Source organism: Olea europaea, chromosome 11 (genome assembly GCF_002742605.1).
Source record: "Olea europaea var. sylvestris chromosome 11, O_europaea_v1, whole genome shotgun sequence".
NCBI lineage: Eukaryota > Viridiplantae > Streptophyta > Magnoliopsida > Lamiales > Oleaceae > Olea > Olea europaea.
Genome location: NC_036247.1, coordinates 36,180,589 through 36,199,456, shown reverse-complemented (window position 1 = coordinate 36,199,456; position 18,868 = coordinate 36,180,589). Strand labels below are relative to the sequence as shown.

General features: G+C 32.2%; 2 protein-coding genes across 9 annotated transcripts; both read left to right on the top strand.

The window, feature by feature from the left end:
- Window positions 1–1,265: 1,265 nt before the first annotated feature.
- On the top strand, window positions 1,266–4,625 carry LOC111404819. The gene is made up of 3 exons (XM_023033568.1): window positions 1,266–1,479; window positions 1,758–1,843; window positions 4,257–4,625. Exons 1-3 carry the CDS (start codon window positions 1,266–1,268, stop codon window positions 4,623–4,625), a joined length of 669 nt encoding a protein of 222 aa, XP_022889336.1.
- Window positions 4,626–14,212: 9,587 nt separating this feature from the next.
- LOC111404248 (F-box/kelch-repeat protein At3g27150-like) lies at window positions 14,213–18,248 on the top strand. Of its 8 annotated transcripts, none has more exons than XM_023033046.1 (4): window positions 14,215–14,535; window positions 14,754–14,791; window positions 14,898–14,959; window positions 16,301–17,714. In XM_023033046.1, exons 3-4 carry the CDS (start codon window positions 14,948–14,950, stop codon window positions 17,546–17,548), a joined length of 1,260 nt encoding a protein of 419 aa, XP_022888814.1. In that variant the 5' UTR covers window positions 14,215–14,535; window positions 14,754–14,791; window positions 14,898–14,947; the 3' UTR covers window positions 17,549–17,714. The 8 variants fall into 8 exon arrangements, with proteins under 8 accessions (XP_022888813.1, XP_022888814.1, XP_022888812.1 ...); XM_023033044.1 differs by having other exon boundaries at window positions 14,754–14,813; XM_023033045.1 differs by adding an exon at window positions 17,891–18,248 and having other exon boundaries at window positions 14,213–14,959; window positions 16,301–17,357.
- The last annotated feature ends 620 nt before the right edge of the window (window positions 18,249–18,868 follow it).

Below are 18,868 nucleotides of genomic sequence, written 5' to 3'. Positions count from 1 at the left end.
AGGTAATGATGGATTCAAAGATTGGTATAATTTGCATCGGTCTATTAAAAGTCATGAAGGAAATGAAGACCATTTATGTTGCATGACTGGCTGGATTGAATTGGAAAATAGGCTTCGAACAAAAACTACAATTGATAAAAGCGTTGAATTGTTGATCGATGCAGAAAGAGAACATTGGAGGCATGTATTAACAAGGATAATCGCTATGGTTAAAAGATTCGCCAAAAATACCTTGCCATTTCGAGGAGATGATGAGAGACTAAATGTTGAGAATAATGGCCTATTTTTACAAATGGTGAAAATAGTTAGTGAGTTTGATCCAGCAATGAAAGAGCACCATCGGCGGGCTAATGCAAGAGAGATTCAATACAGGTACCTTGGCAAAAAAAATCCAAAATGAGTTGATATAGTTGTTGGCTAATGACATGAGAAATGCAATTGTCAAGAAAGTTAAACATGCAAAATATTTCGCGGTTATACTTGATTGTACTCTAGATGCAAGTCGTGAGAAGCGGATGTCTTTAATAGTACGATTTGTAGATGATTCATCAAACTTACCTACAGTTGAGGAACATTGGCTTGAATTTTTTAAGGTAGATGACACAACAGGACTTGGACTTGCAACCGAGCTTCAAAAGGTTTTGATCAAACTTGATCTGGATATTGATGACATTAGAGGACAAGGGTATGATAATGGATCTAACATGAGCAGGAAGCACAAATGTGTACAAAAAAGAGTACACGAAATGAATCCCCGAGCTTTCTATACTCCATGTAGTGCTCATAGTCTAAATCTAGCATGATGTGATATGGTGAATTGTTGTTCCAAAGCTGTACCCTTCTTCGGAGTGATACAATGCATCTACACTTTATTTTCCTCTTCTACCAAGCGATGAAAATTTTTCAAAGATAATGTAAAAGGGTTGACGGTAAAGCCATTGTCACAAACACGTTGGGAAAGTCATGTTGAGAGTGTGAAGCCTATAATGGAGCAAACTGCACAGATAAGAGAAGCCTTACTTGATTTGGCAGAATCTAACGAAAATCCTAAAGTGAAGAGCGAAGCCGAGTCGTTAGCAACACATGAACTTCAGAATTTTGAGTTTTTGCTTGGCATAGTAATCTAGTATCGGTTGTTGCATGCAGTCAATATTGTGAGTAAATTTTTTCAAACCGAATCCATGGATATTGATCATGCTATCGATCTATTGCAAAGACTTGTTTTATTTTTTGAAGATTATAGATAAATCGGATTTGCCGTTGCTATGGATGAAGCAACAAAAAAAGCAAATGACATGGGAATTGAAGCTGTATTTACAAAAAAACGCATAATTCGAAGGAAAAAACAATTTGATGAAAGCGGTAGTGATGAGGTAAAGCAATCAGCAGAAAAATCTTTTAAAGATGAGTACTTTATTTTTATAATTGATCAAGCTCTATCTTCTCTGAGGAGTCAATTTGAACAATTCAAACAATATGATGACATAATTGGATTTTTGTTTAATTTGAAAAGGTTAAGGGATGCGACTTTATCAAGTTTGTTGAACTCTTGTATGAATCTTGAGAAATATCTTGAACATGATGGGCGTTCGAACATCAATGGAAATGATTTATGTTCGGAGTTACAAGTCTTGAAGATTTATTTACCAAATGAAACAACAAAAGCAATTGAAGTGCTGCAATATTTGAAGACTCACAATATTTGTTACTCAAATGCTTATATTGCTTACAAAATTTTGTTAACCATACCAGTTACAGTTGCATCTACGGAAAGAAGTTTCTCAAAATTGAAGTTGATCAAGACCTATCTTCGATCATCTATGTCACAAGAAAGATTAAACGAGTTGGCTATATTATCAATAGAAAAAGAAATGGTTGGGTAGCTAAATTATTCAGATTTGATTGATGTTTTTGCCTCTAAAACGGCAAGACGAATAATACTCAACTAATTGTTTGAAACATTGTTGGTTTTGATAGTTTATAATATAAATCGTTTTTATAATATATTTAGTTGTTGTTTTAATGTTAGTTTTTTAAGTTAGCAATGGGTCGCATAATACACCGTTGAATTTTGTATTTAAATTGCTTTCGCTGGGGGGCCTACTTTACACGCTTCGTCTCAGAGCCCATAAATCACAGGACCAGCTCTGTGAACTGTTTACTATTTTCTGCGATGAGCTTATATGTTTAATTAATAGTTGTTATGAGCTATCTAATTAAGTAAAATCAATATAAGTTATCCAGATGTTGGTCTCTAAAGCATCTATTAGATAAGGAATTTGCAAAATGTAGTTACTCGTTACTAGAATATTTAAGGTTAATGGAACTCCAATTAAAATTAATATATAAAACAGTTTAAGGGTTATGGTCCCCAAGGCTATTCTACGATATATATAAAAAGGAATTATTGAGGAGAAATTTTTAATTATCAATTTTACCCTTATATATTTAATCATAAGCCCAATATACCTCACGCGATATCTATTTAACACTATATTTAATTTATTTACAAAAAAAAAAAAATTAACTTCTACACCACTAAATACAATTATTACTAATTATTGGTATTATGGCTTTCGTTAAAAAAAAATCATTATTATGTACAATTAAAAAAAGTTTCAACAAGAAGCATTATTATATGCAATGAAAAAATCTTAGAAAATATTAGTATAGATAATAAAAAAAATATTTCAACAATAAGAATTGTTATATTTATTTAAGAAAAGCATTATTGTGTACAATTAAAAATTATTATTGTATAGCATGAAAACAAAATGTTTCAGTAATGAATTTTTTATTTTCAATCCAAACTATTGCTAAAATCATTAATAGTGCGGTTAAAAAATATTTCAACAATGATTTGCAAAAGTATATTAAGATATCAGTGATGAAATGGCAAAGTTCATGAACTTATAGAATTAAGGATTTATAGTAGAAAACACCCCTAAGAAACGTTTTCATGTGCGATATAACTCTACATATTGGAAATCATATAAAACCTCCCATCTTTGAAATATTTTGTGTGAAAATTCCTTGATGTCAATATATGTCTGATTTGTGTTAAAATAGTAAAAATATATATATATATTAAAATTAAGAAGGAATAATTGCAATTTCAATGCCCAAATTTTTTTATTTGTTTTTTACAAATTAAATCCAAATTTTTTATATGTGCGACTTATAATTCCAAATCTTTAAAACTTTATTTTCCACACCCCTACCCCACTTAATCTTTCTTCCTCATTTTTGGTTTTGGTTTGGAAATGCTTTCCAATGGCTGGTGGAGTCATGTTCTTTGCATTAAAATAAACTGATGCATGGATCCAATTTCGTGGTCCCTGTAGAAGGGAAAAAGAATTTCATACTCTTTCTTTCGAGAAAATAGAGAACAATAAAGAAATATTAATTGCAGTTTTCTCCATAAGTTCGGAAAAAGCTTATAATGAACCTCAACAAATTTTAACCTTTGAAATAAGATCTTCCCAAGGTTCAAAAAATGCTCTCAACCACTGGCGGATTCAGTGCCTGACAAACTCCCGCAGCTACACGTGCTGGATCCGTCGGCAACTCTTTTTTTTTTTTTTTTTTTTTTTTTTTTGGTTGACAACAAACAACATTTTAGGTAATATTACTGATAATGTGTCTTTGTTTCAATCATCCCTTCAGGTTAAGTTAGTTAGACTGTGCATATACATGATGTAGGTCTTGAGTTTGAATGTTTTGGCAACCAAGTTATTTTGCAATATTTTTAGTTCTAGAATCTTTATTTTTACCAAAATTAATTCAGTGCCAGAAGAGATTTGAACCTGGGACCTTGTGCTAAAATTATTGCAAGCTTAACCATCGTAGCAATTACTCTTTTTTCACTCTAGGTTTAACAAAATATTATATGTTACATCTGGTTTTAATGCAATTTCAATCATCCAAACCTGTACTCTTCATTTAAATTATACAAAACTTGGCAACGATATCGTTTGATGAATATAATTTATTCTTATAACAAAATTATATATGTTCAATTTAAACAAAATAATTGTTATATTTAAATTTTAGGCCTTTTTTGATTCTCATTTATTTCAAAATACATTTTTATCTATCTTATTTTTAATCATACATCTTTTTAATAAAAGAATATTATACGCAAATTCAAAACTTTCATTTATTTTTAACTACACATTTTCTATCAAATCACTATTTCAAAATATATTTTTTGCTAAGAAAATGACATCAAATGGGCTCTTAATATTTTATTGCAGTTGACAGTCGACGATCAACAACTGCCCGTGCTGACTCAAAATCCTGGATCCGCCACTGCTCTCAACCAGCTTTATTCATCAAAAAAACAACCTCTGTGCATAATTCTTCTCTCTTTTCTAGGTTTTACCTCTATCAAGAACATTATTTTGCTTCTCAAATGGATCTCCATAACATTTTTCAGAAAACCCAAAAATTTCAAGAATGATGGATCTTGGGCAATGATCACTGGCTCAACTGATGGCATAGGGAAAGCTTTTATTGTTTACGTTGCCAAAAAATGTCTAAACCTAATACTAGTAAGCAGAAACTTGAGCAAACTCAAAAATAGGACTAATGAAATTCAAGCCAAGTATATCGTAATACATTGATCAAGATTTTCGAAATTGACTTTACGGGCCAAATATTTTAGCTGGGATTCTTGAAATGAAAGATGTTTTGATCAATAATGTACGAGTTACATATCCATCAGCAATGTTGTTTCATGAGGTGGATGAAGAAATTTGGATGAATTTAGTGAGAGCTAATGAGGAGGGAACAAGTTTCAGTACAAGAGGTATTATAGAGGAAATGGTTGCAAGGAAGAAAGGTGCAATTGTTAATATTGGTTCTGGTGCATCCATTGTTGTACCTTCTCATGTGGAAAATAAAGTTTTAATTAAAGATTTGGACTTATATGTGGTATATATATAAAAAAAAAATGATTTAATTTAAAAAAAAGTTAGGGTATTGAAATTTTAATTTTTCCTTTTTAATTTTGCATTTCTTATTGTTTTTAACAGGAAATTTGACTGTTATTAACGATAGGGAGGATTTCGCACAAAATGTTTCAAACAGGTTTTCTACAATTTCCAATAAGTAAGGGGTATATCACACAATGAAATGTTTCTCAGGGGATTTTCTGCTATTAATCCTCGAATTAATTCGTCCTCCAGTCTAACCTAATTATAAAGCCAAATAAAAATTATTAATTAATTCATAGATAAAACAATTTCCTAATTCATTCTCAATCAATAATATAAACTTAATTTATTAAATATACAATGTTATTAATCTTTTGCAACGTCAGTTTCCCCATTTCAAGAATGTCTTTCTAGGGTTAACTAGGCAACCCCTTTTTTTATCGATGAATGCCCATAAAGAAGTACTTGACTATATTGAATTTCACCAAAAATTTTATTGCATATTGCCTCTATGTTTTCACTTCCTATATACTTACTTCCCCACCCACAGTCTATTCTCTCGTTCGCAATATCTCTTCTTCACAAGAAAAAATAAAAAATTAAAAAAAATAAAAAAAAAAGAGAGAGAGAGAGAGAGAGAGAGAGAGAGAGAGAGAGAGAGAGAGAGGAAAAAGTAGTGTTCATAAGATAAAACAAGTTAACATTGAAGAGAATTGTGTGTTTCTATTTCCTAAATTGTAAATTTAGAACTAGATTTTGATTTTAAGTTCTTATCAATTATTTTTACGATTTTTTATCATCATTTCCTTTTTGCTTTCACAAGATTGTTTGAAAAGATGTGTCTTCAATGATACAGAATCTAATTAGATAAAATTGAAATGAAATGAATCAAATATATTTACTTGGATTTTAGGCAAACTTTCGAATTTAGATGTACATATCCATATAGCTAATATATGACTTACCTCAACTAATTGATACATTTCATGGAAACAATGAACCCAATACAAAGGAAATTTTAGATAGTTCTATCAAAACTCCAAATGTTGATTTCAAGCAACATTATATTTAGATCCACATAAAAATTGTGCTTTTGATGTTATACTTGAAAGAATGAACACTGAAAACAAACATGTATTTTTATCAATGGACATGGCGATACAGCAAAAGCCTTTTTATACCGTGCTTTACTATCAAGGGCTCAATCTCATAAGTGATAGCAACTACTACAACTTTAGGTGTAGTAGCACTAATAATGCCAAGAGACAAAATCATCCATTCAAGATTTAATGTTCTACTCTAGACTAATGAATAACCAATGTGTATTATATTAAAGCAAAGTACTAAACAATAATAAAAATATATTTTATCAAGTACTTCAGAACTGATTTAGAAGCAAAGCTCATAATATGCGATGAAGCACCAATAACCAACAAAATAACAATAGAAATCATTGATAGAACTTTTAGACATATCTTGGACAATGCAAAACAATTTAGCGGAGAGGTTTTTGTATTTGAAGGAAATTTTCGTTAAGTACTAGCTATCATTCCAAGAGTAATAAGACCACAAACAATTAACCAAAGTTTGGTTAAATCGTATTCTTGGTAGAAAATGAAAAAACTTGCTACGAAATCAAACCATGCATACTCAAAATAATAATCGATTTGCATAATACTTTATCCAAATTGATAATGGAACAAAACTTTACATAGAGGATGACTTCATCAATTTACCAAATGAAATAAATATAGCATGTGACAATGCTGAAACTTTGGAGTTACACTTAATCAATACCATGTTCTAGGTTTAATGGAAAATGCAGTTTCTCTTGATTATCCGACATAAAGTAGAATTCTTCCAACAAAAAATGAGTATGTTGAGTGCCTCAATGACAAAGTAATTGGATTATTTCCTGGAGAATGTGAATAATTTGCCAGTTTTGATGAATCAATAGATAATACAAATCAATTTTACCAAGAAGAGTTCCTAAATACTCTGTTGATAAATCGTATCTCACCACACAAGTTAAACTTGGAAAGAAATTTGTCTAGTGAGGCTCTTAAGGAATCTGGATCATCCAACAGTGTTGTGATTTCAAGAGACATATTATCCATACAGAAATAGACGCTAGACGAGTTCTCCTTCTTCACATCTTATTAACTTCAGCAAATTGTGAAAGATATCCGATCAAATTAAAGAGGAAACATTTTTCAATACGTTTATGCTTTACAATGATCATTAACAAGGCTCAATGAAAAATAGTGCATACTGTTGAAATATATCTCCTGACCATTTATTCTCTCATTGGCAACCATATATTGCACTTTTCTCATGGAGTTTCAATACAAAAAATAAAAGTCTTGATAAAAGTAGAAAATTCAAAATAAAAAAGTTGTGGGATGTTGACAAAAAAAATTTTGTAAGTTATTATAGTAAAAACATTATATTTCAGTTTATTCAACCTTTTAACATTATATACTTAATTTTCAAGAAAAAAAATCGTATTTTATACACACACACACTTTTTAACAATTTTAAATTTTTATTTAACAATATCAATTACCTCAACTACTTTTGTGAACAATATTAGTATTTCAAAAATATTATACATATCATTCATTAGATACATAAAACGTGCAACACAATTGCTTACTACTAATCATTCAACATTTTATATCTCTTCATTTACATACATAAGAGAGAATCCATTGAGTACCGTAATTAGTCTGTGGGAGACCTCAAACCCCATTGATTCATCACCATAGATTCATGTATTCTTCCTCTTCTATAGAATTCTTGATAATTTTTCATTTGATATGTATCATAGATTGAACTTGCAATTTTATCCGTCTATTTGAAATTAAGATCCAACAATGGATCTTATAATTTAATGGCGAAACAAACTTGTAACGAAAATGGTAAGTCTACACGATTATGACTTCGAGTCAAATTTAAAATTTATGAAAAGCATACCAGAAATTAAAGGCAATACCACCAACTAATAAGTGGAGAGACGACAGATAACCTTGAACTTTTTTGAAGAAAAATTGTTAAAAACTATTAATAAAGGTCATATATCAAATGGATAAGGACTTCCACTTTCTAGCCAGGGTTACGGCGTGCCTAACTAAATGGCAAGATTTATAATTAATATAAATTAATTAATCAGTTGCTCAAGTTTAATATATTGAAAGTTTGTATATTTAATTTAAATAAAAATTGACGAGTCGAGATTGAGCTTTTTAATTTTCTCATTTTTATAACAACATATTAAGATACATGATCTTTCTATAGCAACTCTTTAACTAAGATGCTAATTGAAATTTAAGATCTTTTCATCAATTCTTTCGAGCAACTTCAACACTATATGATAACTCATTTGGGTAACGATTGCTATGAGTTGAATACAAAGACTTCGATGGCTAGATTTGGTGGCCATTTATACATAAAAATGTTATTCTATGATTGGTAAATATGCATTATAATTATTACGGACCGAAAATTTTACTTGAATGTTTATCTCATAAATATTCTTAGATCCATCCACTCCCCTTTTATATTGTTGTTAAAAAAATATCCAGATAAGAAATATATGCATATTGGAAGAGAGATTGAAGAGAGTTTTGCTTAGCAGCGTCTTTAATATTTACCTAGAGATGGTGAAGACAAGATTGAATATGCTGTCTCGTTTTCGTTATTTTATTAATGAAATCTCGACACTTCACTAGATTTTTGAGTTGTCACATTTATAGAACTTTTAAATTGCAGTGCAATGTCAAGATTTATTGGGAGATAGCAAAATTTGGGCTCTGGGAAGAAACAATTTAAATAACTCAATGTGCCATCCTCGACCAACATATATTTTTTAAATGAAATGATTAACATGAAGTCGGGCAAACGACTTGGAACCCAATTTTTTATCATCACATATATTTGAAATAACACATCTTTTCAGTGAAAATTGAATCTAACATGTATGTGAAGTAATGTAAAGACAACATTTGAAAAGCTAGTTTGAAAAACCGCAAACATGATTTGAGAATCTAATTCTTGAATTGAAATTGCATCCATTTTTATGCTCCATTGGAAAAACTAAATTCCTCTCTTGATCACTATTAGAACACTACATTTTAGAGGGAAAAAGAAGCTTTATATTTTAAATAATTAATTATTCCTTCCACTGGAGACCGTAATAAGCAATTCAAATTTCCATTATGATTATCGAATTCAAGAAGGGTATAAGCAAAAACCCACAAGTCAAACTACACAAATCTCTCTCTCTCTCTCCGCTCCTCTCACAAATCACCAATAAAAATCTATCTTCTTTACCAAATCGACGATGCCATTTTTTTGTTGGCATGTTGGGTCTCGTATCAATTATTTATTTTACCATATTCCTTAAAAATTAATCTATTTGTACAATTGTGTTTGAGTTTTATGGTCGACAACATTGATTTTGTTAAGATCTAGAACATTGATTTAACAAATAATTTTTGAAACGAATGAATGCAATGTTGTTAAATGTGAATTGTCAAAATTATATATATGTGTGTATGTGTGTATGTGTGTGAAGTGATCTCCAAAGCACCGGTGCTTAGTTTATGTTAAACACCAGTAATATGGCACACCATTTAATTGATGAATCATTAAATACATGGAATCTATCATTAACTTATTCACCAATTAAATAGTGTGTCATGTCACCAAATACCGATACTTAAAAGATCATTTCCGTATTTATATATATATACACCCACAACACACACACACACACACAAAAAAATAGCATGACTAATTTTTTAATCCCTTCAAAGAAAATGGTGGGTTCCAAGAAATCACCCCTTTTTGCATATATACCTCTCTGTGCCTCGGTGCCCTCTTTCTCGAGATCTACTACATGTACACTAGATCTAGTGTACAAATAGAATTTCCCTTCTCTTTATCTATTATAATACATATTTTATGTATACATGGCTTCTTTCTTCCTCTATTTATGCCGATTGTACAATAGGGTTTATGCTTTCTTAGGGTTGAGTTGAAATGTTTTTATTATGACTTCTTCGATAACTGGGTTTCTTTTCGCTTCCCGGGTGAGCTTCTATTGCTATCTCCATGTGTACATTTATTGTATCTAATAAATGACTTGCCTCAACTTATTGAAACCATGCACAGAAACAATGAACCCAATACAAAGGAAATTTTAGATTGATCTGCCGAAACTCCAAATTTTGATTTCAAGCAACACCATATTTAAATCAGTAAAAAGTATGCTTTTGATGTTATACTTGAAAGAATGAACACTGAAAACAGAGATGTATTTTTATCGATGGACATGGCGGTGCAGCAAAAGCCTTTTTATACCGTGCTTTGCTAGCAAGGGTTCGATCTCAAGAGATGATAGCAATTACTACAACTTTAGGTTTAGTAACACTAATAATACCAAGAGACAGACTCATCCATTCAAGATTTAATTTTCTACTCCAGACTAATGAATAACCAATGTGTAGTATATTAAAGCAAAGTACTACATCAGAATTGATTCGAAAGCAAAGCTCATAATATGGGATGAAGCACCAATTACCAACAAAATAACAATAGAAATCGTTGATAGAACTTTTAGAGATATCTTGGACAATGCAAAACAATTTAGCGGAGAGGTTTTTGTATTTAAAGGAAATTTTCGTCAAGTACTGGCTATCGTCCCAAGAGTAACAAGACCACAAACAATTAACCAAAGTTTGGTTAAATCGTATTATTGTTAGAAAATGAAAAAAGTTGATACGAAATAACCATGCATACCCAAAATACGATCGATTTGCACAATATTTTATCCAAATTGATAATGGAACAAAACTTTACACGAGGATGACTTCATCAGTTTACCAAATGAAATAAAAATATAGCATGTGACGATGCTGAAACTTTGGAGTTGCACTTAATCAATACCATGTTCTAGGTTTAATAGAAAATGCAGTTTCTCCTGATTACATGACATAATGTAGAATTCTTTCAATAAAAAATGAGTATGTTGACTACCTCAATTACAAACTAATTGGGTTATTTTCGGGAGAATGTGAAGAATTAGTCAGTTTTGATGAATCAAAATAGATAATACAAATCAATTTTACCAGGGGAAGTTCCTAAATACCTCGTTGACAAATCATATCTCACCATATAAGTTAAACTTGGAAAGAAGTTGTCCAATGAGGCTCTTAAGGAATCTGGACCATCCAATAGACTTTGTAATGGAACAAGAATAATTTGTTGTGATTTCAATAGACATATTATCCATACAAAGATAGACGCTAGACAAGTTCTCCTTTTTCACATCTTATTAACTTTAGCAAATTGTGAAAGATATCCATTCAAATTAAATAGAAACATTTTTCAATACATCTATGCTTTGCAATGATCATTAACAAGGCTCAATGAAAAATAGTGCATACTATTGAAATACATCTTCCTGACCATTTAACCTCTCATTAGCAACTACATATTGCACTTTTCTTGTGGAGTTTCAATACAAACAATAAAAGTTTTCATAAAAGTAGAAAATTAAAAATAAAAAAGTGTGGGACGTTGACAAAAAAAATTTGTAAGTTATTATAGTAAAAACATTATATTTTAGTTTATTCAACCTTTTAACATTATATACTTAATTTTCAAAAAATAAATAAATAAAATCATATTACACACACACACTTAACAATTTTAAATTTTTCTTTAACAATATCAATCATCTCAACTATTTTTGTGAACAATATTAGTATTTCAAAAATATTATGCATATGATTCATTAGATACATAAGATGTACAACGCACATGCGTACTACTAGTCATTCGAAATTTATCTCTCTTCATTTACATCTGTAAGAGAGAATCCATTGAGTACAGTAATTAGTTTGTGGAAGACCTCAAACCCCAATTATTCATCACCATGGATTCATGTATTCTTCCTCTTCTATAGAATTCATGATAATTCGCCATTTCATATGTATCATAGATTGAACTTAGAATTTTATCAGTCTATTTGAAATTAAGATCAGACAATGGATCTTATATTTTAATGGCGAAACAAACTTGTAACGAAAATGGTAACTCTTCACGATTATGACTTCGAGTCAAATTTAAAGTATATGAAAAGCATACCAGAAATTAAAGGCAATTCCAACAACTAATAAGTGGAGAGACAACACAGAACCTTTAACGTTTTTGAAGAAAATTTGTTAAAAACTATTAATAAAAGTCATTTATCAAATGGATAAGGACTTCCACTTTCTAGCTAGGGTTACGGCGTGCCTAACTAAATGGCAAGATTTATAATTAATATAAATTAATTAATCAGTTGCTCAAGTTTAATATATTGAAAGTTTGTTTATATTAATTTAAACAAAATTCGACGAGTCAAGATTGAGCTTTTTAATTTTCTCATTTTTTTATCACTAATTTTCTCATTTTTATAACTTATTAAGGTACATGATCTTTCTAGAGCGACTCTTTAATTAAAATGCTAATTGAATTTTACGATCTTTGTTTCAATTCTTTCGAGCTACTTCAATTCTATATGATAACTCGTTTTGGTAACGGTTGCTATATATGAGTTGAATACAAAGACGTCGATCATTAGATTTGGTGGTCATTATACATAGAAATGTTATTCTTTGATTGGTAAATATAAATAATAATTATTCCAGACCAACTATTTCCTTGTATGTTTATCTCATAAATGTTCTTCGACCATCCCACTCCCTTTTTATATTGTTGTGTAAAAAATGTCCAGAGAAGAAATATATGCACATTGGAAGAGATATTGAAGACAGTTTTACTAAGAAGCTTCTTTAATATTTACCTAGAGATGGTGAAGACATGATTAAATATGCTGTCTCATTTTTGTTATTTTATTAATGAAATCTCGACATTCACTACGTTTTCGAGGTGTCATATTTAGAGAGAACTTTTAAATTGCAGTGCAATGTCAAGATTAATTAGGGGATAGAAAAATTTTGGCTCTGGGAAGAAACCGTTTAACTAATTCAATGTGCCAACCTCGACCAACATATATTTTTTTAAATGAGATGATTAACATGAAGTCGAACAAACGATTTGGAACCCAATTTTTTACCATCCCATATATTTGAAATAACATATCTTTTCAGTGAAAATTGAATCTAACATGTATGTGAAGTAATGCAAAGACAACATTTGAAAAGCCAGTTTGAAAAAACGCAAACATGATTTGAGAATCTAATTCTTGAATTGAAATTGCATCCATTTCTATGCTTCATTGAAAAAACTGAATTCCTCTCTTGATCACTATTAGAATACTACCTTTTAGAGGAAAAAGGACGCTTTATGTTTTAAATAATTAATTATTCCTTTCACAATGAATATCGAATTCAAGAAAAGTACAAGCAAAAATCCACGAGTCAGACTATACAAATCTCTCTCTCATCTAGCTGCTTTACCCAAATTGACGATGCCCTTTTTTTGTTGCCATGTTGGGTCTCATATCAATTATTTATTTTTCCATATATTTTAAGAATTAACCTGTTTGTATAATTGTGTTTGACAGTTATGGTCGACAACATTGATGTTGTTAACATTTGGACCATTTGTTAAAATTGAATGAAAAATATTGAATAGAAATAATGAAAAATATTGAATAGAAGTCTCTTCATATATTGTAATTCAAGTAACTCAAGTCCCTTCATGTTTTTAACTCCTTTATCAATGAATAGTTTAACTCCTTGATTAATAAGCTAGCTTTTCCTCCATTAGTATAAATAGAAGTCTCTCTAGATTGGAAAATCACAAGTGAAATGCAAGCTTTTTCCTCTAAACAACAATATTCTTTTTCTCACTTTCAAGTTCTTCCTTGCGCTTATAATTTCTTTGTGAGATAGAGTATATCACAGCTAGTTCGCAGGCGGTTAACGTAGTGCAGCGTGAACCGACAACCGATTGTATCCTGAAAATCGAACACCGATCAAAACGTTTTGCACTCCGGTGAGGCGGTGAATTCGATTTAAGAAAACTATGAATACACAGGCCTTCGGTTTGATTTGATTATCTAATATTTACCTACACCATTGATTTAAAAAATAATTTTTGAACTGAATCAGTGCAATGTTATCAAATGTGAATTGTCAAAATTGTGTTTAAAAATAAAATAAAATAAAATGGTATACATATATATACACACACATACGCACAAGTAGCATGATTAATTTTTTAATCCCTTCAAAGCAAATGGGGGTTCCAAGAAACTACCTCTTCTTGCATATCAATTGTGCAATTTGGTCAAGCTTAAATTCAGGCCAAAAAACTATTTGGTGCCCCCTATTGGAGGGGCGGCTGATAGGGTTAATTCCTTGCATATATACCTCTCTTTTCTCGAGATATGCTACATGTAGTCTAGCGTACAAATGGAATTGCCCTTCTCTTTATCTATTATAGTACATATTTTTTATGTATACATGTCTTCTTTCTTCCTCTATTTACGCTGAATGTACATTATGGTTTATGCTTTCTTAGGGTTGAGTTGAAATGTTTTTATTATTGCTTCTTCCATAACTGGGCTTATTTCGCTTCCTGGGTGAGCTTCTATTGCTATCTCCATGTGTACATTTATTGTATCCTTCTGTATAAATTGGGTATATGATTTCTAATCTTGGCGATGCATTTATCTACCATGATGTTTGGTTTTTATATGTTTTCACTTTGATTAATTTGTTTCAAGGTTTAGAACTGTTTTATGTGTTATCAGATTTCTTAATTATGACAGACTTTAACTCATGAAATAATTTTTTGTAGATCTTTATTGTTCGTCGGCCATCACTCTTTCGATTATAGTAATCGCTTCATTTGCTTCCAGTATTGATCATATGAGATTATTGATTTGTTTTTCATGTCAGCTTGATATTTAGTTTGTAATCTTCTTTCCTATCTGTTTCGTAGGAGGGAAAAAGTATCTGTTTTTGAACTAAGGCCAGCCCTGCATCCGTTAAATGGGATTTCTGGTATGAGCGTATTTAATAATTTTTCGGTTTTTAGTTTATCGTCCTTCGTTTGAAAATCCATATTTTTAGTTATTTGAACAGATGATTTAGTGGAGATTTAAATGTTTTGTTTTTGAAGTACTAAACGGCTTGTCGTGGAAATCCTCGAGAAATCTTGATCCGGGCTCAGTTTCATCAACCAAATGAACACCAAACGAGCTTTACTCAACCCACAACTCCCACTTGGTTGTCACAAGTCTTCACCCCACAAAGGAGATACTTGATGATTGGTTTGCAAGCAACAAAGGAAGAGAAATAGAGTAGCAATTAGATCCCCAAGGAAGAACCAAAGGGCGGCCAAGACTCACCTTTTTCTCTCTTTTCTCACAAGACCAATGCACCACAAAACAGCTAGGATGAATGTATATATAATGGGCTAGTTTAGGTTAACCAATGGGCCAAAGGGTAATTGGGCCAACAATCCAAATAACCAGTATATCATTCCAATGTAAAGCAACAACTTGGGTCATCCAAAAGTGTTGGGCCACGAGCAACATTAACTCAATTAAGTTGCTTCAAATGACCCCTAGTTGTTTCTGGGTCGAGTTATCACTAAGGTGTCGATACAACTTATCCAAAATCAGTTTAACATCATCGTCCGAATTTATTGGGTACCAAAATACCCAAGCTCTTCGAATTGATCTTCAAATTGGTGAATTTTCGGGCTCAATCTAACGCAAAGCTCTACCAAAAACCAATCCAACCAAGTTCAAACCACAACCAATATAATTCACCTTGGTTGCTATTCAATCTTACCTACGCACGACAAGAAAAAATAATGATTTGTGGTCACAAAGTTAAGGAGAAGACACCATAAAAGTATATTATGAAAAAACTACCAATTATATACAGTAAACAAGTGTTTTGGACACTTTTAGAGACTATTTTTCACACACCAAAGGGGTCAGTCAGGATTCCTTTATTTTTCTCTCAAAACCACACAAATCATACAAGAAAAGTGGTTAGGGTTATATCGTTATATATACTCTAAAGTTAGACTTTTAGTTGGACCTTTAAGCACTTAAATGGATCAAGATTCAAGTCATCCAAACAGGAATATAATTGGGCTGGGTGTAACTCATGGACTTAGTTATTAGACTTATTTCTTTCATCGGTCTATGCTTATGAAATAATATTAACCCACGTTAATATCATAGTCCGAGATTTATTGGATATCAAATAATCCAACACGGCTTCTCTCAAGTCCTTGACACAGATTTGTAGTTGGATGTCAGAATTTCTTTTATGAGGGGCTTATGGCGTTTATAATCACATTGTCTCGTTTTCTTTTCATTTGATTAGATGAAAATTCAGAGGATTTTGCGGAAAAGAAAGAGGAAACGAAAGATAGGAACCGAAAGAGGAAGTCCAGAAGAAAAGAAGGGTGTTGGTGGTTCAGAAAGGAACCATTGGTGTGATTTGGATTTCAGTGGTGACGATTGGATTACTATTGACACTTCTGACTCGAATAAGGTTGGGACTTGGGAAATTGGCAATACCTCAGATCAGAATGTACCCAATCCTTCTGGTGAAGACCCTCATGATGCAGATTATTCTCACATGTGCCATTGGTGTGATTTGAACTTATGCTTTGTGAACAAAAGGGGTTTGACTCTTTTAAAAAGTAGTGAGCATTACAATATTCGAAAGGAAAATGGAGTTAAAGAACCATCTGTTTTCATGCTTACTTCTGGGGAAGGTAATTGGTTGGCATTTGATCGAGAATTTAGGTCCCATAGGAAGCTTCCAGTTCTACCGTCAGATCCTTGTTTTAGTTGCGGAGATAAAGAGACACTTTGTGCTGGTACTCACCTTCTCGTTTCTGGTAGAGAAATTGATGGTCTAGTTATTTGGAGGTATGAATTGGCTGAGAATAAATGGTACAAGGGTCCATCTATGACTAGCCCGAGATGCTTGTTCGCTTCTGCAACTTGTGGTACCTTTGCTTATGTGGCTGGTGGCATGGGGGATGCAGCAAATTGTGAAACCTATGATACCGCTGAAAAATATAATTCAGGCAACGGATCATGGGAACCACTTCCGAGGATGAAAAAGAGGAGGAGGTTTTGCTCCGGATGTTACATGGACCATAAATTTTACGTGATTGGTGGGAGAAATGACGATGGAGAACTGACATGCGGTGAATTTTTCGATGAAACAAAAAACACATGGGAACTCATTCCCGACATGTTGAAGGACATTCCGAGATCACCACACCACTCTCCACCACTTCTTGCTGTGGTAAATAATGAACTCTTCTTGCTTGAATGTTCTTCCAACAAGCTGAAGGTGTATTTGAAGAAGACCAATTCATGGAAGGCGCTGGGGCGAGTTCCGGTGAGATCCGCTTGGGACGGAGGTTGGGGAATCGCATTCTTGTCTCTGGGAAACGAGCTGCTTGTAGTAGGACCATCGGATTTTTCCCGTCACATGGCTATATATACTTGCAGCCCAGATGCCGATGCCAGTGAATTGCAGTGGAGACCTATTGATGGTGACGAAAATCTGCTTGGTAACTTCATTTACAATTGCTGTGTTATGGTTGCTTGAGGGAGGATTCTTAAAGAATTCGAATCCACATTATCATAAAGGATGGTCTAGTAACAAGATTGTTATTACTACTTTTACTTCATGTAAATCCTTGTTCACTTGATTTACTAACCTCTGTAATGTAATTTCCTCATTCTATCACGGAAGTTGCTTGTCTTTCTGAACTTCTCAAAATTTCTTCTCGGACAGAGTATATTTTCTCTGAAATTTCTCATAGTTTCACTTTACTCGCAGCTGTTGGATATTGGTTAAATAAATTGAGAATTGAAAATCGATTAAAGTTCGTATCGAATTCAGTCAAATACTCAAAAGCTCGACTCAATCAATCCGCTTGGGACGGAGGTTGGGGAATCGCATTCTTGTCTCTGGGAAACGAGCTGCTTGTAGTAGGACCATCGGATTTTTCCCGTCACATGGCTATATATACTTGCAGCCCAGATGCCGATGCCAGTGAATTGCAGTGGAGACCTATTGATGGTGACGAAAATCTGCTTGGTAACTTCATTTACAATTGCTGTGTTATGGTTGCTTGAGGGAGGATTCTTAAAGAATTCGAATCCACATTATCATAAAGGATGGTCTAGTAACAAGATTGTTATTACTACTTTTACTTCATGTAAATCATTGTTCACTTGATTTACTAACCTCTGTAATGTAATTTCCTCATTCTATCACGGAAGTTGCTTGTCTTTCTGAACTTCTCAAATTTTCTTCTCGGACAGAGTATATTTTCTCTGAAATTTCTCATAGTTTCACTTTACTCGCAGCAAAAATTAATACACAATTTTAGCTATAAGCCATGCAGTGCTTCAGGGGCCCCCCAGGGCATAATCCAGTGATACAAAGGATCTTGTTCCTTGATCTAATGGGGCACATCCCTCGATTTACCTCCCTCACAACACTCCAGGAATGGAGTGGTAGGGGCCTTCAAAATTGGGGTTCGACCTTTTATGTAGTGCTTTAGTGATGATCAAGTAAAACAAAGATGCTTAATTCTAAGTCTACACTGCACATTATCTACATAATAAAAATTTTGGGAAGTAGGTATTAGCAGCAGAGTATTGAACATCTCCTTAGTCCATGGAATAGAGAATTAGTTATCCTAAAATGACAATTTGACATCAAAATGCGGTCATAATCCCCAATCGGAATACGATAGTTATTTCTTCACGGTTACTAGCAAATTAAGACTCAATTATGAGGTCGACCACAGCAATTAAGGTATGACCTGTTGAACTCTAATGATCAAATGAGAACAGTATAAAATAAAGGTGAGTGATAGGTGAGATGTCACATTAAGTATCATATATCATATCAACT

What these genes read in the sequence shown, in the direction of transcription:
- LOC111404819 (XM_023033568.1), top strand. Translation starts at nt 1,266, where the DNA reads ATGGATGAAGCAACAAAAAAAGCAAATGACATGGGAATTGAAGCTGTA. An exon ending in TGAACAATTCAAACAATATG is followed by an intron (nt 1,480 to 1,757) that starts ATGACATAATTG and finishes ATACCAGTTACA; the next exon opens with GTTGCATCTACGGAAAGAAG. An exon ending in TCACAAGAAAGATTAAACGA is followed by an intron (nt 1,844 to 4,256) that starts GTTGGCTATATT and finishes ATTTTATTGCAG; the next exon opens with TTGACAGTCGACGATCAACA.
- LOC111404248 (XM_023033045.1), top strand. An exon ending in GAGATCCGCTTGGGACGGAG is followed by an intron (nt 17,358 to 17,890) that starts GTTGGGGAATCG and finishes CTTGGGACGGAG; the next exon opens with GTTGGGGAATCGCATTCTTG.